Source organism: Leguminivora glycinivorella, chromosome 14 (assembly GCF_023078275.1).
Source record: "Leguminivora glycinivorella isolate SPB_JAAS2020 chromosome 14, LegGlyc_1.1, whole genome shotgun sequence".
NCBI classification, from domain to species: domain Eukaryota; kingdom Metazoa; phylum Arthropoda; class Insecta; order Lepidoptera; family Tortricidae; genus Leguminivora; species Leguminivora glycinivorella.
Genome location: NC_062984.1, coordinates 12,795,269 through 12,816,660, shown reverse-complemented (window position 1 = coordinate 12,816,660; position 21,392 = coordinate 12,795,269). Strand labels below are relative to the sequence as shown.

Below are 21,392 nucleotides of genomic sequence, written 5' to 3'. Positions count from 1 at the left end.
ACACCTTAGTCCGCTTTCACATTATCCGATCCGATATCGGATGTCGGAAGGATTTCAATAGTAAAAATCCAAGATGGCGCCTGTAATGTATGGGATATCGGTCCGACATCCGATATCGGATCGGATAATGTGAAAACGCACTTACTCTTTGCAATATCGCCAGTAGGCTACGTTGACATGACATACGTGGATCCAGAGTGATCCAGAGTAAGTGTTTACGGTCACAAGTGACAACTACTAAATACAGTCTTCTAAAACAAGAAAAGAACCAAAGTAATGCCGCAGACACTTTATTTTACATTATATTCTAACAAAACAATACATTTTGTCTTAAATCTATTATACAGTTAGTTTATACTCTTATCTACAGGCCATCATTTGTAAAAGCGATACCAGTATGTGATGCTTACTGGAACTTGTTCTACTCAGGTGCAGATATTTTTGATCTTATTCATGGCCATTAGTTAATTTAGACATATAGTTTTTAAGATAAACATTTACATAAAATTCATCATTATCAAATTGTTTTGTAATACAAAACATACAAAGTTTATTGCGTGATTTGAACATCTTTATAATCACAGTGTGAAAAACTTTGAATCACAGAACTGTAAGGTCCAATTTTAAATTAAAACTATTGACTGAGTCTCAGTCCCAAATGAAACATTGTAGTTTTTAGATGCACCAATTATAATTTTTAACCCTTTTCCCATCAAATATACAGGTCGTGACATTAACGATGACGTGCGAATTCGTCAAATCAAACCTTTGACGGTATGACAATATGAACCAACGCACGCGTCCTCGTGAATGATTCGCTCTATATTACAATGAATCCAGTTTTGATCATACATTTGAAAATATGTAAAATATTTCAAAAGTCCAATCTAATTTGAACTTTAACTCCGATTGCTAAGATTGAAATCCTATTGGCGCATTGCTTCCAGAAAAGGGTTAACACAAAATATAATGTACCTATTTAATGTAACTATCCAAACAATAACAATACTTAATTACAACTCCATTAACAATACGAAATGATAATACATACAGTAAAATACAAAACAATAATACCATAAATATATAACAGGCGAGAAAATGTGGTTTATATTAGCCCTATAAAAATACCTCTACAATACTCTCGTATAATACAAATTGGAGTTATACTGATGACACAATCTAAATAAGGACACAATACTTTAAAAAATAATACTTAATAATATGGAATATGAAAGTTAGTCTTCGAGGGTGACATTTTTGAATAGGTAGGACATGGATTCCTTGTTGTGTATGCGACGGATGGCTTCGCTGATGAGAACGGATATGTCGATGGTTTTGATCTTGTGGCACTGCATCTTCTGGAGCTCGTGCGGGACGGTGTTGGTGACCACCACCTCGTCGATGGGCGAGTCCTCGATGAGGCGCGGCGCGTCGGACGAGAGCAGGCCGTGTGTGGCGAGGACGTAGATTTTGTATGCGCCGCACTCTTTGAGCACCTCGGCTGCGGCTACGAATGATGCCACGTCGTCGATCATGTCATCCTGAAGAAGAATTTTAGGGTTACGTTATATGACGCAGCTCGTGAACCTTTGCAAACATATATTTTACTGAATATTCATGCTGCGTTTTTTAACGCGCTGTCAACGCAAAAAGGAATGCATGCGTATGCGTCTATCGATACAATGCAACAAACGATGCGGTATTGAATCGCGAATTTCGCGACAAACACAGACTATTTCGTGGAGAAAAAGACGCGGGGTTCAATGGGCACTTTATATCTGTAAGTGAAAATCGAAAATAAAAGGTTCACCAATCGGTTGATGATGTAAATTACATCAGTGTCAACTTTTAGGTACTTAGGGCCAGTTGCATCAACCACATTTGACAGACACGTCATCGTCACGCCAGCTGAGGTCTATGGACCTTCCCATACAATAAAATTTAACGAATGCTTTAACAGTGACAGACGGTTTGGTGCAACCGGCCCTTAATGTAATTTATCTCCAGACAGAGATGGCAAGATGAAGATCAAGCTAGCAAGTTTTATGATTTTTTTATGATGATGATGATGATGTGATCCCGTTATCCCTCACTAGGGACATAGAGCTTTTAGAAGAATCTTCCACTTTTCACGTATTTTTTATAGTAATAGTTAACTACTGACCACCATGATGGCTATTCTGCCGCCAACATCGCCGACCACGTTGATGGGAGGCTTCTCCTTGGCCGGATGCACCGGCACGCCCACGCTCACGTCCATTGTGCGCGACCTATCCACGCTGAAACATTTCAATTAGATTAGCCGAGTTCACACAGAGCGAGCAGTCGCGAGGCATTTTTCACGCGTCTATATTAGCAGTTTGCCGAGCGAGAAATTTGCTTCGCGACGATTTACGCCTGGTTTGGTTCTTGGCTTACAGAGTCACACACCTTCATTACCAGGGGACATGATTTTGTGCAATGTTTTGAAACTAATGAATTTATTAAGTATTTACCCGGACATATCGACTTCATGAAATCGCCAAATTAGCTTTTGTTACAAAGTAAACTTTTTCGATCGGCTTTTGTCGATTTCTAGTCGATATATATGAAAAGATCCTTATTTGGGACTCAAATTGCTTGTTACTAATGTCACTATCGAAAATTAGTGAGGACAATATTTAAGATTAAACTAAAATGGTTCAATAATGTAATCATTCACAACTAAATCAGTTTAAATTGTGGCGTTAATCAATACCAGGAAACTTAGTATAGTATGGCAAGGAGCAAGTCATTAGTTTAAAAAATTTTAAACACGCAGGAAATAAAGCAATCAGATAAAATAATGCAAACACAAGCAGAATACCGGTTGTAGTAGCTATGCGTACGTCGCTGCGACAACCTGACGCCCGACAACGCAATTAATTATTGTTTTGGCTGCTTGTTGTACTAATAAGCAACAGACTTTGTAGACATACTTTATTGGCAGACCTTATCTTATAGCCATAAGGTTTTAAAATGGTTATCACTTTTTTACTTGAATCAACATAATAGAATAAAACTAACTTAGTTACTAAGAACTAGTAGTAATCACTGTTATCAGAAAATAACATATAATAATATCAATCATATTGCAACTGGGATAAATATAAACGGAAGTTTTTTGGCTAACTAATTTCAAGTCCTGGAATAGAAGTAATAGAACTCAAATGGTTAAAAACCTCTTCTAGTACTATTTATAATATTTACTGTCCAGATTCTAATTTAAGGTTAGTGAATTAGATGTATTTAAAGAAAAATGTTATCATCAAATCAATTGAAAAACCTTGTAATCAAATAAAGCCTTGAAAAATATTAAAGAGTTTTGGGTAGAATTTCATTCATAAGAGAGATCATGTTTTCTTTGCAGTGGCCTTACCTCTGTAAACATGGTGGTGAATATCGTCCATCCACTTCATCACTCTCCGCCTCTTTTTGCTCTCCGTGTATGACTGCAATAGCAAGACGAAGTCGCTCTGCATATGATGTTGCCTTTTTAGCAGAGCCAGGGTTGCGAGCCACTATCACTGAGTTGCGGTAGTCTGGGATCTGAAGCACAAAAAAGCTTGTCATCAAAAATTATCCCTGTCTTTATGCCCTGTTTTTTTTTACATAGCTCGTTATGTGTCTTAGCCTGCTAGGCATATCCAAGAAATGGAGAAGGGGTAGATTTAATTTGGGATCGCATCAATCACAATGGGCCACTGTATGGCTATTATAATTTTACAATTTTGACCAAAATTATGACTTAACTGGGCAGGAAATAAACTGAAATAAATGTCATCAAAGAAAAAGTGACCAAGGCCTCCAAGTGTTCAAAGCTAGATTTGAACCAGCGTCGTCCTCTGTTATCGCGACAGATGCCTTAAACCACTCCGCATTCCGGACATGGTGGCAAGGGTCGAAATTTTCAAGTATATGACACAATTACCAAAGGCTTATGGCTTATAGTAGTGTGTCTACTAAAAATACAAATTAAATTATTTTCTATGAGGATAAATTAATTTGTTCTAAGAATGGGCAGTAAATAATCAAAAATGTTGTTTAACTGTTAAATTCTGTATGGCAGCCAACTTACACTCTCTTGAATATACTGAAGCAAGAAGGGCGATGCCCTCAAATTATCAACTGGGCACTCGTAAAACCCTTGGATTTCCTTCTGATGCAGATCCATGGTTATGATGTGAGTCAGACCAGACTTGCACATCATTTTGGCGAGCAGCTTGGTCACGATGCTGCCACGTTTCCTCATCTTGCACTGTTTGCTGTATGGAAGGTATGGAATAACACCAACAATGGATCGGGCTGAAGATGTTTTGCAGGCGTATGCCATGATCAATAGTTCCATTATATTGTTGTTGACATCCCTGAAAAGAAAAATATGGTTACTCTAGTATTTCATTCAATTAGCAAATAGCAGTGAAGTTCAAAACTGAGTATAAAGAACCAATAACATGAACAACTTCTGAATATTTGAACTACACAATATGCAAATGCATAAATTACTCAATTAGAATGAGCTAGACAAGGCAATTTCCTCAGTAGCCATAACAACCAGTCAATAAACCATTTCATATAGCATATAGTAGCTATAATACAGCTCTATGTTAGTAATTGATCTAATCTTATATATTTTATTGAAATGATTACATGAATAAATTGTAATTTAATTATGTAAATATGTGTACTTACTTTGTCCCAGTCTGGACTATGTAGATGTTCTTTCCACGGATAGAATCTCCAATCTCCACTATGGTCTCTCTATTAGTTTTATGATACACTGAACATCCTCCCTTGCGAACACCCAGGCGGCTGAATAAAGTAATAAACACTATTTGACATACTCTTATTTGATTACAGAGAAGTATCTAACAGGTAATTGCCCAAATAACATGGCCATGACTACTTGACTAGGCTAACCTCTTAACATTTTAGATTTTTTTAATTAGGGAAAAATAGTACTTTTACTACCACACTTACTTGGCGATGAGATCGGCGAGCTCCGGGTGCGAATTGCCGCTAAGGATAACGATATCTGACGTGGAGTTACCCTCCATATTGCTCTTCCGCGACCGATTCGTGTGACCCACCAACCTACAACATCACACAGACGACTTCAATTAGCGACTGGCGGCCAGTATCAATAAGCACAAATTGATAGGGGACGTCACGAAGGAGCAACAAGAAAAACAATAAACCTGGTTTTGTTGAGTAACATAATAACCTGGTGGCCTTGTACAGTAAAGCAAAAATAGAAATTACTTTAAAAACGAGAATTAGTGCAGTTTATCCTTTATTTAGACAATAGATCGGCTTCCGATTTCCTTAAATTTTGGAAAAATAAAATGAGGACAGAATTTATAAATTGACATCCATGCGGGACACCACAGATTAGGAATAGGAAAACACGTATGAACGATTTTATAATTTAAACTCTCTGGACATATCTATGGTTCCATGTTAATAAACTACAATTAAAATTTGAAAACCATTTTTATTAATCTCAATGAAGTGATTAATGTTCATAAATTGGTATCCTATCCAATTTTCTAAAAATAGATTTATTGATCATGCTGCCCAAAATATACTGCGTAGAACAGAAGCTATACGTCAAAATTAAATGACAGTAATGACAGCATGCATACCATACCTTGCGCAAAATCGTAAACAAAATAAGCATGGTTAGGTTATTCTTGTATTAAATTGATTTAAAATATGGGTCTTACGAAGCAATATTTACGTTATGCGCCCAGCGGCACTTTCAACATAATCGCTAGTGCTGACTGTAATTGTACACATGTATCTTTAAATGGAGTAAGCGGACGATATGTAGCAGTAGGTGCATGTGAGCATGTTATTATTTGGGACATGAGACTTGGAGAAAAGGTAAGATAAACTATATAACTTCATTCGTGAATTACTAGCAATTAACGGAAATTATAATGATATATACCTATACCTAGGTAACATTGCAAAGTTTTTTAAAATAGATATAATTTTTAACTTCTAGGCACAAGTGCTCTCTGGGGAAAATGTTGTAGTGTCTCAGATCGCAGCGAGCCCGACGGGCAACCATATGGCGGTAGGCTACGTGGACGGCAACATCAGCGTGTTCGAGCTCGTTAACAACGAGATTGTTTGCCAGTTTGCTGGTCACAAGTCTGCTGTGACTTGCTTACAGTATGACGAACAAGGGCACCGGCTGGTGTCTGGATCTAAGGTATTTTGTTCATTATAAAAATAATACATGAAGGAAATGAAACACTGTCTAAACACTTATCTTATTGTTCTTTAGTACTAAAAAATAAAAGTAATTAAATATTTTACTGGTTCTGTAAAATAAGGATGTCAACCCATATTAATTATTAATGCTGCAATAAGATTTCAGACCCAAGAAATGTATGTATATGGAAATTAAAATTGTGATAAAGTTTTAATTTAACATTACATTGACAATGTTGTTTTTTTTTTTCTTAAACAGGATACAGAAGTGATTCTTTGGGATGTAGTATCAGAAACTGGTATTGCAAGATTCAGCGGCCACAAAGGTGCTATAACTAGTGTTCTATTCATTAATGGGAAGAATTGTATTGTGAGCTCATCAAAGGACACTTTTGTCAAGTTCTGGGATATTGAAACTAAACACTGCTTTAAGACTTTAGGGGGACATCAAATGGAGGTATAAACATAAGATTTTTTTATCATCTATATCACAAATCTATATCACTTTTTAAGGCTCTGTATATGCGTAGCTGTGGTGAATATCAAACAAATATGTTGAGTAAACTGAAACTTGACTTGGCTTACAGACCTCTAAGATTATGTTGCTATTGATACTTGATATTTTATTTTAACATATTCAGCTTTATAATTTTAGAAGTAAACTGAACTTAATTGCGTAAACACTTAATAAAATAAAAAAAAATAAATAAATATTATGGGACATTCTTACACAGATTGATTGAGTCCCACCATAAGCTCAAGAAGGCTTGTGCTGCAGGTACTCGGACAACGATTTATATAATATACAAATACTTATATAGATAAAAAACATCCATGACTCAGGAACAAATATCTGAACTCATCACACAAATAAATGCCCTTACCGGGATTTTAACCTGGGACCGCGGCGTAGCAGGCATAGATTTACATTTATATTTTTGGCCCGACTTTTCGAACATCACAATATTTGTGGTCACGGGTAGACAAAATAAATATATTCAGCTTTGTTTTGGTAACATATGAACTATATTTTTCTAAATAGTGATAAGTTATTTCCCTCTTTTAATATATCAAATGATACTGAGTATTTTTGAGTTTTTGGACTTTTATAAACTTCAAAATGTGTTTATAATATTTTAAATAATTCCTAGGTGTGGTCAGCTGTTCTAATGAAAGAGGAGAGATACCTGGTGACAGGCAGCATGGACCAAGAACTACGGGTGTGGAAGCTCAATTGGACATCTGATGTTAAGGAGGAGGACAAGCTCATCAGGCAGATGGAGATTGTCAAGCTGGAGGAAACAGACAACTTGGAAGATAGCTCAGTAAGTGAATCTAGTACATACCTACATAATAAGTATTAGAATACATGAAATGTGAAATATGTTTTTGGGTTGTACAAAGCCAAACTTATAAATAGAAAGCAATAAAACATTACAAATGTGGAAGTATACATGTTTTTTTTAAATACACTTATACAAAAGTTTAAGATTTTTTTCTTTTTTTAATTTACTGTAAGTTTTTTCTTAAATTACGTTTACAAAAGTGCCACTATTGTAAACCTCTGGGGTTTAGCCACATCTGATAAAAATTGGTGAGGCAAAAGGCTGATATAGAAATATTACTCATTCATCTTGTTCATTCAGGTATTACAATGTCACCAAGTGGGCACCCTAATGCGCGGCGGTAAAGGGCGCGTGGTAGGCCTCACCACTGATCTTGGACAGAGCATATTGGCGTGTTACGGGACCGATTCTCTGTTGGAAATATTCTCCTTCTGTACTGATGAAGAGGCTAAGCAAAGGATGAGTAAAAGGATAAAAAAGCAGAGGAAAAAGTTAATGTGAGTATAAATATAGTTCTTGTAGAGATTTGTTCATTGCAAAGGTGTTTTAGATTGTGGGGTGGTTGCTACAGTTTTGACCTAGATTTCCCTACACCATAGTAATACTTGTCTTTATTTATATAGGCAAACTTAGATAGTCCCTTTTGCAAGGTTTCTTCCTTTCCGACGTATTGGTATGAAAAGGGACAAATGATGATTAGAGGTTTGTCAACTTTACTAAATGTTAATGAATATTTAGTAAATGTCATTGTCTTTGGCGGTAAAAACGTTAGTTAAACCATTGAATGATAAGTGCAAACAGTAAAAATTCGTCTATCACGCAAATTCATATCGTTTTATAATCTCAATATATTTTTAGAAAACAAAAGGAGACTGGTGAAGTACCCGCCGACACACCCGACGTGGTGGAATTCCTGACGCTAACTGACGAAGTGCGGCGGCTCACTTCCATAAAACTGAGCGCGAAGCTCAAGTCCAACACGTTACTGCTTGGCGTTACGGGGGAGCTGCGTGTGGGTGTTACTCTCGCTAACAACTCTGTTGAACTACACAGTCTCAAGCAAGAAGAAGATGAAGGTAAGCATTTATTTCCTGATAGTAATATGTATGGTACAAGATGAAGTAAGGTGGCTGGCCTGCATCAAACTGAGCGCCAAGCTCAAGTTCAACACGTTACTGCTTGGCGTTACGGGGGAGCTGCGTGTTGGTGTTACTCTCGCTAACAACTCTGTTGAACTACACAGTGTCAAGCAAGAAGAAGATGAAGGTAAGCATTTATTTCCTGATAGTAATATGTATGGTACAAGATGAAGTAAGGTGGCTGGCCTGCATCAAACTGAGCGCCAAGCTCAAGTTCAACACGTTACTGCTTGGCGTTACGGGGGAGCTGCGTGTTGGTGTTACTCTCGCTAAAGGGCCGTCACAATAGATCGCTACTGGTCGACGTGACGCACAAAGGCCCACAATACCAAATAATAATACTCTCGCTAACAACTTTGTTGAACTACAGTCTCAAGCCTGAGGAGGATGAAGGTAAACATTCACAGTTTTCTGATAAGTACGAACCAAGGATGAAAGATGTTTGTGTAGCTACCACACATGACGTTTGAGAGGTTGACAAAGGTGTGGCAGAGCAAGACTGATCTACTCCCTCTCGATTAAAACTACACTCGTCTGGCCATAAATTACCTGAAGATGTTAAAAAAGAAGTAAAATTTAATATATTTGTAAATAAATTAAAAAACTACTAGTAACTAAAACGTACTACTCTGTGAAAGAATACTTAAATGATCAACTATAGATAATAATAAGCATGTTATAGTAGTTACCTAGTGTAAAACAAAAATATTAGTGTAAGTTAGTATAAGTTACTTTTAAGAATTGCCATGCCCTTACGGGGCTCATGTATGAAACTTTTATTGTATAAGACCCAATGTACTACATGAAAGCAAATAAATTACTTGATTACTTCTTTACGTAAAAAGCTGTTGACCTCCTAAACTTGGCACTAACCTTACTAAATATTAAACACATTGTTCCAGTGAAATGTCTTAAAGAGATAAGAATGCCCGGCCACCAGAAGGAGCCGCGCTGTGTGGCCATCAGCTCCGATAACTTAGCCGTTCTGTCCGCGTCGGCTGATTCCATCAAATTGTGGAACAGGTATTTTCATTATTTTTCGATTATCATGCTCCAATCCAATGAAACCAATTTAGACATTCAGCTATTACTTTAGTTCAGTATAATTCAAAGTACATGAGAGCCTAGCCAAGTTAACAATCATATATCGGATAACGTCAAACTCCCAGAAATATATTTGCTACGTGCATGACTGGTACTGCCCTCATTTTATATGGTGTCAAATAGGGCCGTCAGATGTTACGTCGTTACTTTTCCATACATCATAATTTTATTTCAAAAATAGCTACGATTTCAGGTACTTTGTGTTCTCTTTAAAACAGTTCCTTGAATGTTGCTAAATTTCGCCGCAAAGTAAGTGGAACATCAATTCTGGTGCATTAGTTATAAACATTGCGCTGCACTATGTCACGGGTCCGCGTCGTACAGCTGCGTTCGTGACCAACAAAATGGTCCCGACGGAAGACCAGCGCTGACCCTTGGGTTAGCATTTTATGCTGAGTCGGGACCATTTCGTGGTAACTTATATGTTTAATTTCTTTTATTTGCTGTTTCTGTTTTCTTATTGTGTATTTTGTAGTTATCACGAATAAATAATTGATTGATTGATTGATTGAACCACAATTGAACTAGACGCATCATCCAAGTTGAAAGTACAGCCATGGTCCCAATGGCATAAATTAATTGTTTTTTTTTTTCAGACCAAACCAGTCCTGCCTCCGCACTATCCCCCTAACATCAGGGCGGCCCACAAGCCTCACGTTCCTGCCGGGCGACCGCCACGCGGCCGCGGGCTGCGCTGACGGCTCCTTGCTTATACTCGACGTGGGCGCCGGGGCGGTCATAGAGACAGTCCCTGCGCATCAGGGCGAGTGTTCTAGTATCGCCATGACGCCTGACTCGGTATGAACCGTAATATTATTGTGTAGGTAGTACCTAATTCGAGTAATATACTTTCGGAGTATTAGGACCAGTTGCATCAACCACATTTGACAGACACATCATCATCACGCAGCAGACGTCTATGGAACTTCCCATACAATAAAATGTAACGAACACTTTAACGGTAGACGGTTTGATGCAGCCGGCCCTTAGTATCGGAATGGGAGTAGTAATAGACTCGTTAATTTGGATACCAAACGCCAAAGACACAAATAAAGACCAAAGCCCTCTTACGTTTATACTTACAATACATCTGACCAACTCTATTGTAACGCCGGCAGTACTGCCATCTTATTAAAGTCGATTACTGGACAGTTAGCGCACATATTATATCTAGGATACGGCCATTGGCACGGTCATAGAAGTTTTGCTCCTTAACTAAACGAATTTTAAAGCAATAAAATAATGAGATTAATAAGCATTGTTCCTTCCATTGCCTGTGTGGTGACGGGTTAAGAATTTCACCACCCCCTTTTTTCCCGTGGGTGTCGTAGAAGGCGACTATGGGATATGGGTTAAATTGTGGTGTAGGCGAGAGGCTGGCAACCTGTCACTGAAATGCCACAGTTTCGTTTTCTTTTAACCCTTTATTTGCCAAGAGTGGCCCCGAAGCTTTAGTTGTTTCATGTGCTCTGCCTACCCCTTTATGGGATACAGGCGTGATTGTATGTATGTATGTATGTATGTATACTTTCGGATATTAAGACCAGTTGCATCAACCACATTTGACAGACACATCATCGTCACGCAGCAGACGTCTATGGAACTACCCATACAATATGCAACCGGCCCTTAGTATCGGAATGGGAGTAGTAATAGACTCGTTAATTTGGATACCAAACGCCAAAGACACAAAGAAAGACCAAAGCCCTCTTACGTTTATACTTACAATCATCATCATCATCATATCAGCCCTTTATCGCCCACTTCTGAGCATAGGCCTCTCTTCTAGTACGCCACTTGTCCTTGTATAATACTTACAATACATCTGACCAACTCTATTGTAACGCCGGCAGTAATGCCATCTTATTAAAGTCGATTACTGGACAGTTAGCGCACATATTATATCTATCACATCTAGGATACGGCCATTGGCACGGTCATTGAAGTTTTGCTCCCGAACTAAACGAATTTTAAAGCAATAAAATAATGAGATTAATAAGCATTGTTCCTTTCCAGAGAGGCTGTGTTTCCGGCGGAGCTGACAAGACTGTGAAGTTTTGGCAGTTCGAGCTGATACCGGATCCCACGGGAGAATCTAAAGCCAAAGTACGTATTGTTTTATAATAAACAACTTTAAAAATATAACGAAGTAGGGAAATAATCGAATTATTTTATGAAATAAAACTATGGAAACGGATTAAATCGCGTATAATGAATTTAAAACTCATCCCGACGTTTCGAACTCTTTACAGCGTTCGTGGTCAACGGGTGACTGAGGAAAAAATTTCAATGTGCAAATGTGCAATGTGTAAATTATTTTATTAAATATTTTTTTTATTTCTTTTTATTAATGTAAGCTAATTGATTGAATGAATCGATTGTTATGAAAGTGAAAGAGGTAAGTATGTTAGGATCGTAGTAAGTGACAATCCTTGAGTAGCCTATGTCACTCTCCATTCCTTCAACTATCTCCACTTAAAAAAACACTTCAATTCGTCGCTCCGTTTTGCCGTGAAAGACGGACAAACAAACGGACACACACACTTTCACATTTATAATATTAGTATGGATTTTTTAATTAAGATAATCTACATTGTTGTTTTAATTTCAGGTTCTTTCGTTACTCCACACAAGAACGTTGGAACTGGAAGAGGCGGTGACTGCAGTCAAGATCAGTCCGAACTTCAAGTTCATTGCGGTGGCGCTCATGGATTCCACCGTCAAAATATTCTTCGTTGACACATTTAAGGTATGTACCTTTTTTATGGGATAGGAGAAAAAGGAGCAGACAGGTCGCGATTGACTAGGTCTGATGGTAAGCGATCACTGCCGCCCATGGACACCCGAAACACCAGAAGTGTTGGAGGTGCGTTGCCGGCCTTTAAGATGGGTGTACGCTCTTCTTGTTTTTATATGAACTTAACAGGGTACGTAACCGAATGGCACAAACGCTCACGAAACGATACGCTCGTAGATATCTATCTCTATCGCTCTTGCATATCGGCGCGACAGAGCCAGACTACCTTTCGTTGCGTTTCGTTTTCGTTTCGCGTCGCAGAAATGCCATTCGGCTACGGCACCAGATATAATGTTGTGTGATTACTTGATCAGTTTACGGCGTACACAAATCTTGTCGACTTAAGCTACAAGTTAATTAAGTACGCGGTAAATGCAAATAATTTACGTAGGGCCGGTTGCATCAAACCTTCTGTCGCCGTTAAAGCGTTCGTTAAATTTTATTGCATGGGAAGTTTCATAGACATCTGCTGAGTGACGATGATGTGTCTGTCAAATGTGGTTGATGCAACTGGCCCTTACCGAATCATGGATAACGATGTGATATTGTTTTCTGTTCTATATTCGTCGTCGTTACAAAACTGACTGCATAATAACTAAAAAACAGTACCATTCTTTAACTTCACTTTTCTTCCAGTTCTACCTACAACTCTACGGCCACAAGCTGCCAGTCCACGCTCTGGACATCAGCTACGATTCCAACATCATCGCCACAGGCTCCTCCGACCGAAACGTCAAGATCTGGGGCATGGACTTCGGAGACTGCCACAAGTCCATCTTTGCGCACAACGACTCTGTGACGTCACTCCAATTCGTTCCCAGCACGCACTATTTCTTCACTGCGTCTAAAGATGGGAAGGTGAAGCAATGGGATGCGGATTCATATGACAATATTATCACACTACAAGTAAGTATTTCATGCTATTACCTCATTGAAGATTGCTTAGTATAGCTTTATACGACATCGGACGATAGAAACGTCAAGATCTAGGGCATGGACTTTGGAGACTGCCACAAGTCCATCTTTGCGCACAACGACTCTGTGACGTCACTCCAATTCGTTCCCAGCACGCACTATTTCTTCACTGCGTCGAAGGATGGGGAAGGTGAAGCAATGGGATGCGGATTCATATGACAATATTATCACACTACAAGTAAGTATTTCATGCTATTACCTCATTGAAGATTGCTTAAAGACTGTATCGTTAAATATGGAGACAACTTTGAGTAGCCGTATTTATTTGCTATTATATTTTTTTCTTGTAACAAGACATGGGCTTAATAAGGCACATAATAAGGTACGCATTTTGTCCTAGAAACTCGATGTAAAGCATGTGGTTTAGACAGCATTGACTTAATCCTCCCGAGTACCAATTACGATTTCGGACAAATGCTACTAGAAAATTCACAAAGTGCGTACAAGACGACACAATTGCGAAAAAAAATTGTACAGTGCGAACCTCAACGACACATGATCCACAAAGCAGAATATCTAGACATAGTCTAGCCACTGTTATTTTTAAAAAATAAAGTTCATTATCTGTGTATGGCGGCCATTTAGAAAATGTGGCATGGCGCTTACGCTAACTCCGACTTTGATGTCGAATTTAACTATAATACACTGTTTATATCGATCTGGTTTAGGCACTGTTCAAACACCATGAATGTCTATTAGACATGGCCTATGCCTAATTGTTTTTATCTATTTCTCTCATCCTGCTTGTATCAAACATTTACGGCAATCCGGAACGTTGCTCAAAAATGCGTTTTTTTTTAATTATATAAATTCACCGCATTTATTCTGCAAGTACCCAATTGAACAACCATGAAGAGGACTCTTAAAAAATATATTTAGGCAGCATATTAACCTTTGTTTGTCGAAATCGTACAAAGAGTCTTTGAGATATTCTCAAATTAAGCCAGATTAGGGGTTGTCCGAAATGTATTTGCTAGACCTTAATGAAAGTACCATAAAGTCCCTAAAATAAAAAAAATATCAGACCTTCTTATATCACAAAGTACTTACCAATACCTTCAGATCATACTCTCGGACCATAATAATACAAAATTATGCACATGTCAACATTTAGACGAGGATTGTTTTGTCCCTATAATTAACGATACAGTCCATAGTATAGCTTTATACGACATCGGACGATAGAAACATCAAGATCTGGGGCATGGACTTCGGAGACTGTCACAAGTCCATCTTTGCGCACAACGACTCTGTGACGTCACTCCAGTTTGTTCCTAGCACGCACTATTTCTTCACTGCGTCTAAAGATGGGAAAGTGAAGCAATGGGATGCGGATTCATATGACAATATTATCACACTACAAGTAAGTATTTCATGCTATTACCTCATTGAAGATTGTATAGTATAGCTTTATACGAAATCGGACGATAGAAACATCAAGATCTGGGGCATGGACTTCGGAGACTGTCACAAGTCCATCTTTGCGCACAACGACTCTGTGACGTCACTCCAGTTTGTTCCTAGCACGCACTATTTCTTCACTGCGTCTAAAGATGGGAAAGTGAAGCAATGGGATGCGGATTCATATGACAATATTATCACACTACAAGTAAGTATTTCATGCTATTACCTCATTGAAGATTGTATAGTATAGCTTTATACGAAATCGGACGATAGAAACATCAAGATCTGGGGCATGGACTTCGGAGACTGTCACAAGTCCATCTTTGCGCACAACGACTCTGTGACGTCACTCCAATTCGTTCCCAGCACGCACTATTTCTTCACTGCGTCTAAAGATGGGAAGGTGAAGCAATGGGATGTGGATTCATATGATAATATTATCAGTATTATCACACTACAAGTAAGTAATTCATGCTATTACCTCGTTGAAGATTGTGCGAAAAGGGTTTCCTTCGTATTTTTCCGGAAACGTTCGTATTTGTCATGCTAGTTCAGTTAATGTCAGTACATCTTGTACTGAGACTGACTGAAATAGCATGACACGTTCGTACGTTTCCGTAACAATATGAAGGCAAAACTTTTCGCACTACATCTGTACTAGTAGTGTAGTATCGCTTTATATGACTTCGGACGAGAGAAACGTCAAGATCTGGGGCATGAACTTGAGATTGCCACACAAGTCGATCTCTTGCGCACAACGACTCTTTAGTTCGTTCCCAGCACGCATTTATTTCTTATCCGAAGGATGGGAAGATAAGTGTTAGGTATTTACTCATATCCTGCTTCAAATTCATCTCAATGGCTGCTTATCAAAGCATGACCATTTTTTAAAGATTCGAGATTTTGTGAGTAGTTGTCGATGTTAGAATCCGCGACAAAGAGTAACATGAGTCACGATTTTATGGCATGTTCCATTTATTCACGATGCAAGTTCAAATGATAATCTATCTATAAATAAGTGTTACTTTCCAGATACATATATGCATAGATCCTTTCATTTGCTGCTGTAGTTCAAATAAATACTCGATGAAGTCGTGACTCACGTTACTTTTACGTGGATTCACCCATATTTGTTTATTTCCAGGGTCACGCAGGGTCATGTCACGCGCTGGCCGTCGGTGCGGGTGGTTTACACGTGGCCTCGTGCGGGTCAGAGAACGCCTTGCGATTATACACACGCACAGATGAGCCGCTAGTGCTGGGCGACACCGATGAGCAGGAGGAGGGGCTTGCTACAGGGGAAACACATGTATGTACTCTTACGGCCCGCCCTCAACAACAATGCGACAGCGCCGAGTGACGGCCATAGGTGGGAGCGAGACAAAACGATGGGACTTTCCGTTCGGACCTATGGCCGCTGTCGCCTTAGACCAATTTCTTGGCCAGCCCGTTTAGGTATATCAGGGAACTAAAATGACGTCTGCTAGCGACAGTAGCGACTTTCAGATGTCTATTCTAGCTTGATTTGAAGGTCGATGTTTGGTTGTCTGACGTGTGGCTCCGAAAACGCTTCGCGAGTCTCGCATCGGCGTTATTTTCATTTTAAGTGACACCGAAAACCAAGAGATGGGGCTCGTCAAATATGAAACAAAAACAAAACCAGATTCGCCCCTAGTTTCCATACTTTGGAACAGTGTAGACGAAATATTTCCTTTTTTTAATGCCTATTTCATTGTTGGAAACATGTTGCGTTGTTAGATAACTTTCGAAAATTACGGGATAGTTTTATGAATGTCCTTTTTTTGCAGGCACCTGTACCAGGTCTACCGGGCCTCGCGATGCCAACAAAGAAAACCATAGGAGCTGAAAAAGCTGTAAGTACCAGTTACGGTAGTGTACATTATTTTTATACAAGAACCAAAGGTCTTTATATAATTTTACAGTATTTTTTCCTCATTAGTTCGCGAAGTACAAAAAGGGTCATAACATTATGTACTGTAACGTCGTGCTAAGAGGAAATTCGCAACACATATGTCGATTTACATAAAAAACTCCCTACGGTCGTGTTTTCACTTTTATCGTATTGTAATGTAGTATTTGAAGTATTTTCTGTTGCCAAGTTGCCCTGTTGCAACCCTTGATTCTTCTATCTTCTCTTTACCTACAGGCGGACTCAATAATGGAGTGTCTGTCCATCGGAGCCGCGTACAAAAAGGAGCGCACCGAAGCGCGCGGTCAGCCGGTGCAGCCGCCGCTACTCATGGCCGCGTACAACTGTGACAACGAAGAAGACTTCTTGCTGGAGACTCTGAAGAAGATACGCGCCAGGTACAAAACAATTGACGTTATACTCTTTAAAGCCACGGCTATCGTGGAATATATCGATAACAGTAACTGTCTATCGGTGTCTCGTACAAGAAGCAACGCACTGAAGTGCGCGGGCAGCCGGTGCAGCCGCCGCTACTCATGGCCGCGTACAACTGTGACAACGAAGAAGACTTCCTGCTGGAGACTCTAAAGAAGATACGCGCCAGGTACAAAACAATTGACGTTATACTCTTTAAAGCCACGAATATATATCGATAACAGTGACTGTCCATCGGCGTCTCGTACAAGAAGGAACGCACTGAAGTGCGCGGGCAGCCGGTGCAGCCGCTGGTACTCATGGCCGCGTACAACTGTGACAACGAAGAAGACTTCCTGCTGGAGACTCTGAAGAAGATACGTGCCAGGTAAAAAACAATTGACACGCCTATCGTAAACAGTGGATCGTGAACCCTCTCGGTATGTATCGATAATAGTGTCCGTACGTTGATGTGGGGTACAAGATGGAACGCACCGAAGCCCGCAGTCAGCCGCAGTTAGTCATGGCCACGTACAGTCAGCTGCAGGGAAAAGTAGACCCCCCTGCATACAAATTTGTATGGAAGGGGGTCTACTTCTCTACAGCTGACTGTACAACTGACTTCTTGTTAGAGACTAAAGAAGATACGCGCCAAGTGGCAAGTACTCAACCCTTTGATCGCCACACCTATGGTATTAATAGCCGCTAACAATGCACATGTTAACCGACAATATGAACGACATACAATTAAAATTCATTTATTTCGAGTAACACAACTCATAATTTACAATAAAATACAAAGATACAAAAACAACACAAACACATATTAAAAAGTCAAGCAGCTGTGATTGACACAATGATAATATAACCATTATCTATAGTTATTCCTCACTATGTCAACCACAGGTGCATGAAGCCCACAACAAAATGCGACATAAGGGCAAAACCTGTCCGCAATCATTGACAAGACGTTGTTTTAGCTGGCACGTATACGTCACACCAAAGATGCAGCCCGCAGGCGCATGGTAACTTTAAAACATACCACATGCGCCCCCGCGAACATCCCCGATGCGCTGCAGTATCGCGGCAGTCCCATCAGTCCCTTCCAGCAGGTTGGGTGTCAAACACAGAACACCCCACTAGAAGCCTAATGCAAGCGATATTGTTCGAGACGCAAATCACCAATCCTTGCGGGGTGAGGCGGGAGCGCACGGTGCTGCCATTGGTCGTTTCAAATAATGGCGCGCCTTTACGATTAGCCATAGGGATGGGAATGGGACATGTCTATTATAGACAATGGTACCGGTACCAGTACTGTGGTGAATTTGTTTTGCAACAAATTATAATATTATAGCAGTTTTTCTAACTTATTTATATTTCTTTAGTTATAAAGTATTATTTCTACAAGTAATGGTAAGAAATGCGCAAGTTAGGCGTTTTTGCAAGCTTTTATTTAACTTGCAATGTTAGTATATTCGGGTGAAATCATGCAACTTTTAAAGCAGATATTTTTAACCGATTGAGCTGAAATTTTGCACACATAATTTTTTTTTATTTTTTTTATTTTATTTTTATATATGCCGGGATAACGCAAGGAGGATGATGATTGTGATAGCACCTCAATAAAAATCATTCTAGTAACTAATAATTAAACTGTGCATTTTTACTTACGTTTACTAAGTTAAATTACCAACTAAATATTCCAAACTAATCAATCAACTAAATAACACTACAGACTCTACAGATTCTAGATAATTATTCACAATTACAAATCTGCTTTCTTTTATATTTCATAAAATGGTAGCACATGGTACGAACGGTAGTACGAAGTTCCCGCAACAGACATAAACTAACATGGCCCCATCCCTAGTCGCTTACGTGAAAAGGACAGCATATCGCATTGTTAACTAGGCAAAAAGGGATGGACGCGTCTCGGCGCCGCTCAGTACAACCATATTGACCAGTATAAATGAACTCCGCGGATAATAAACAATATTCAACAAAATAATTAATTTGACTTAACTGTGGAATGTTATTCCATCTTTTTTATATGTGGAAGTGTTAGAAGACTTGCCACACCACTTTATGCTGCAAGAGACCATTGTTTGCAACCAAATTTAATTATTTAAGATTTTTTCCCGAGCGGACACGAACACTGTTAGCGGGTCGTATACTTGGGCGCTACTGATCGGTGTCGCGCGCGTTCAAACTTTTATACACCTGATTTGTCGTATGCTTGGTGACCGCGAGTCGCCCTGTAAGGGCCGTCTTGTTGTATTGGTCTGTGGTGTCAAATTAACCAATATTTATTTATGTTCCAGTGATTTAGAAGAAGCCCTGCTCCTCCTGCCTTTCAACACCGCGTGCGAGATCGTGCGAATGTTGCCGAACATGCTCGAACGTGGTGCCAACACCGAGCTTCTTTGCCGGACAGCTATATTCCTGCTTAAGGTACGAAACAGAATGGAGTAACTCTTTAAACAATGACATAGTCATGTAAACTAATGCTTTCTTTGAATTTACTCCTGACTTGCAATAGTTTGCGACTGAATCTATACCGAGTCAGAAAAAATCGAAATGAAATTCTAAGTTTGTAATATAGGATATTTTTTGCTTGGCAACTGTTATTCCATTGAATGCATTCTCGGTTTCGTCTAGGCATGTAGTGAAGTAACCCTGAGGTCTTGTCTTAAAAATGGTTACATCCGGTGAAATCGGCTAACTCACCTAGTCGAAATCTCAAGTTTTGTTTTAGATTGCCTAATATGTAGTTAAATAAATTTTGGTTTTCAAGGTTCACCACGCGCCGCTGAAGGCACACAAAGCGCTGCTCAAGCCGCTCATACAAATACAAGCCAAAGCTGTGATGCGCCTGTCGGAGATGCGAGTAAGTTGACTGTTCTAAGGTACAGCGGAGCGGGGCAAATCTCGACTGGGGGGCAATTGTAACTGATCCATTTTTTCCATTATTATTACACTATGATGTTGAGTTCTACATGTATCCACTGAACAAGCCTACCAGATATAACCGCTTAACACTCTATTTAATAATGCAAACATTGTGAAACATTGCAAAAATGGACCACATATTTGCCCCCCAATTTTTATCCCTTTTTTAGGTAAAAAATATATTTGTGGTTTTTTTAAATATTATGCCATTAAATCAATTAAATTGACCACAAATACTTTAATCTTAAATAATATGCCTTGGCAGTCTGGCTTAGGCCCGGATCTGGGGGAGCGAGCCGGGGCCCATGTCCCTGGCGTCAAGTCCAAGAGGGGCTCAAAATTCGAACTTCGTCGAGTCCAAGGGGCGCCACATTTGACATTTTTTTGTTTTTGCCCTCCCTCCTCAAAAAAAGACTATCCGGTATTGATCTGGCTAAAATTACTTTGGTCCTACGCAGAGACTTTTTATGTCTCGATTTTACAACAATGAAACCAGTCAATCGAATCATTTATTCGTTGATAAACTATATTCGACATCTCATATTCATATTCATAGCCACGACATTTGACAACTATTAGAAGCTTCCACGATGTGTGACAGGACACGGTCGGCTACAACGTGCACGCTCTGCAATGGATGCGGCGCGAGGCGGAGGCGGCGGAATCCGAGCAGCTGTTCCGCGAGGCCACCGGCGCGCGCCGCGGCAAGGAGCGCCGCCGCCGCGCCAGGCAGGCGCTCAAGCGGCCCATACTCACTGTTACTTGAATATATTCATGCTAGTTATTGCTGTGTTTTATTACAACCAAAAACGATATACAATGAAACCTGGATAAGTGAAACTTCAAGGGACCACAAAATTTATCTCACCTAAAGAGGTATTCCACTTATTCAGGGTCTCAGTTAGGCAGGCATAATAAAATGTTTGTCTCATTTACACTAACGTCATTGTGTCTTAAAACTTTTATAGGTATATTATGAAAGTATTTTTTTTTTAATATTTTTAAGTATGTTACTTATCGAGATTTTAGTTTTCATTACTTAAAATTACCAAGAAAACCCTTAAACTCACCTGAACACAAAAATGATCAATCGC

General features: G+C 39.3%; 2 protein-coding genes across 4 annotated transcripts; one reads left to right on the top strand and one right to left on the bottom strand.

The window, feature by feature from the left end:
- Window positions 1-274: 274 nt before the first annotated feature.
- Window positions 275-5,420, bottom strand: LOC125233207 (phosphoribosyl pyrophosphate synthase-associated protein 2). 3 transcript variants are annotated; one of them, XM_048139117.1, is made up of 7 exons: window positions 5,281-5,420; window positions 4,999-5,112; window positions 4,711-4,830; window positions 4,097-4,385; window positions 3,398-3,567; window positions 2,165-2,279; window positions 275-1,541 (listed from the first exon to the last, which is right to left on the bottom strand). In XM_048139117.1, the coding sequence occupies exons 2-7, from the start codon at window positions 5,073-5,075 to the stop codon at window positions 1,236-1,238; spliced, it is 1,077 nt and encodes a 358-aa protein (XP_047995074.1). In that variant the 5' UTR covers window positions 5,076-5,112; window positions 5,281-5,420; the 3' UTR covers window positions 275-1,235. The 3 variants fall into 3 exon arrangements, with proteins under 3 accessions (XP_047995074.1, XP_047995073.1, XP_047995075.1); XM_048139116.1 differs by having other exon boundaries at window positions 5,217-5,400; XM_048139118.1 differs by having other exon boundaries at window positions 5,243-5,400.
- A 240-nt stretch (window positions 5,421-5,660) lies between these two features.
- On the top strand, window positions 5,661-21,082 carry LOC125233610 (WD repeat-containing protein 3). Its single transcript, XM_048139671.1, has 17 exons — window positions 5,661-5,904; window positions 6,029-6,238; window positions 6,500-6,697; window positions 7,392-7,565; window positions 7,887-8,083; window positions 8,445-8,662; window positions 9,628-9,748; window positions 10,426-10,627; window positions 11,846-11,935; window positions 12,441-12,578; window positions 13,263-13,532; window positions 16,150-16,314; window positions 16,814-16,879; window positions 17,173-17,333; window positions 19,671-19,800; window positions 20,144-20,236; window positions 20,900-21,082. Exons 1-17 carry the CDS (start codon window positions 5,734-5,736, stop codon window positions 21,062-21,064), a joined length of 2,769 nt encoding a protein of 922 aa, XP_047995628.1. The 5' UTR covers window positions 5,661-5,733; the 3' UTR covers window positions 21,065-21,082.
- The last annotated feature ends 310 nt before the right edge of the window (window positions 21,083-21,392 follow it).

What these genes read in the sequence shown, in the direction of transcription:
- LOC125233207 (XM_048139116.1), bottom strand. Translation starts at nt 5,236, where the DNA reads ATGTTACTCAACAAAACCAG. An exon ending in ATAGTCCAGACTGGGACAAA is followed by an intron (nt 4,386 to 4,710) that starts GTAAGTACACAT and finishes TTTTCTTTTCAG; the next exon opens with GGATGTCAACAACAATATAA. An exon ending in TTCAGTATATTCAAGAGAGT is followed by an intron (nt 3,568 to 4,096) that starts GTAAGTTGGCTG and finishes TTTGTGCTTCAG; the next exon opens with ATCCCAGACTACCGCAACTC.
- LOC125233610 (XM_048139671.1), top strand. Translation starts at nt 5,734, where the DNA reads ATGGGTCTTACGAAGCAATATTTACGTTATGCGCCCAGCGGCACTTTC. An exon ending in CAAGCAAGAAGAAGATGAAG is followed by an intron (nt 8,663 to 9,627) that starts GTAAGCATTTAT and finishes ACATTGTTCCAG; the next exon opens with TGAAATGTCTTAAAGAGATA. An exon ending in CCATAGGAGCTGAAAAAGCT is followed by an intron (nt 16,880 to 17,172) that starts GTAAGTACCAGT and finishes CTTTACCTACAG; the next exon opens with GCGGACTCAATAATGGAGTG.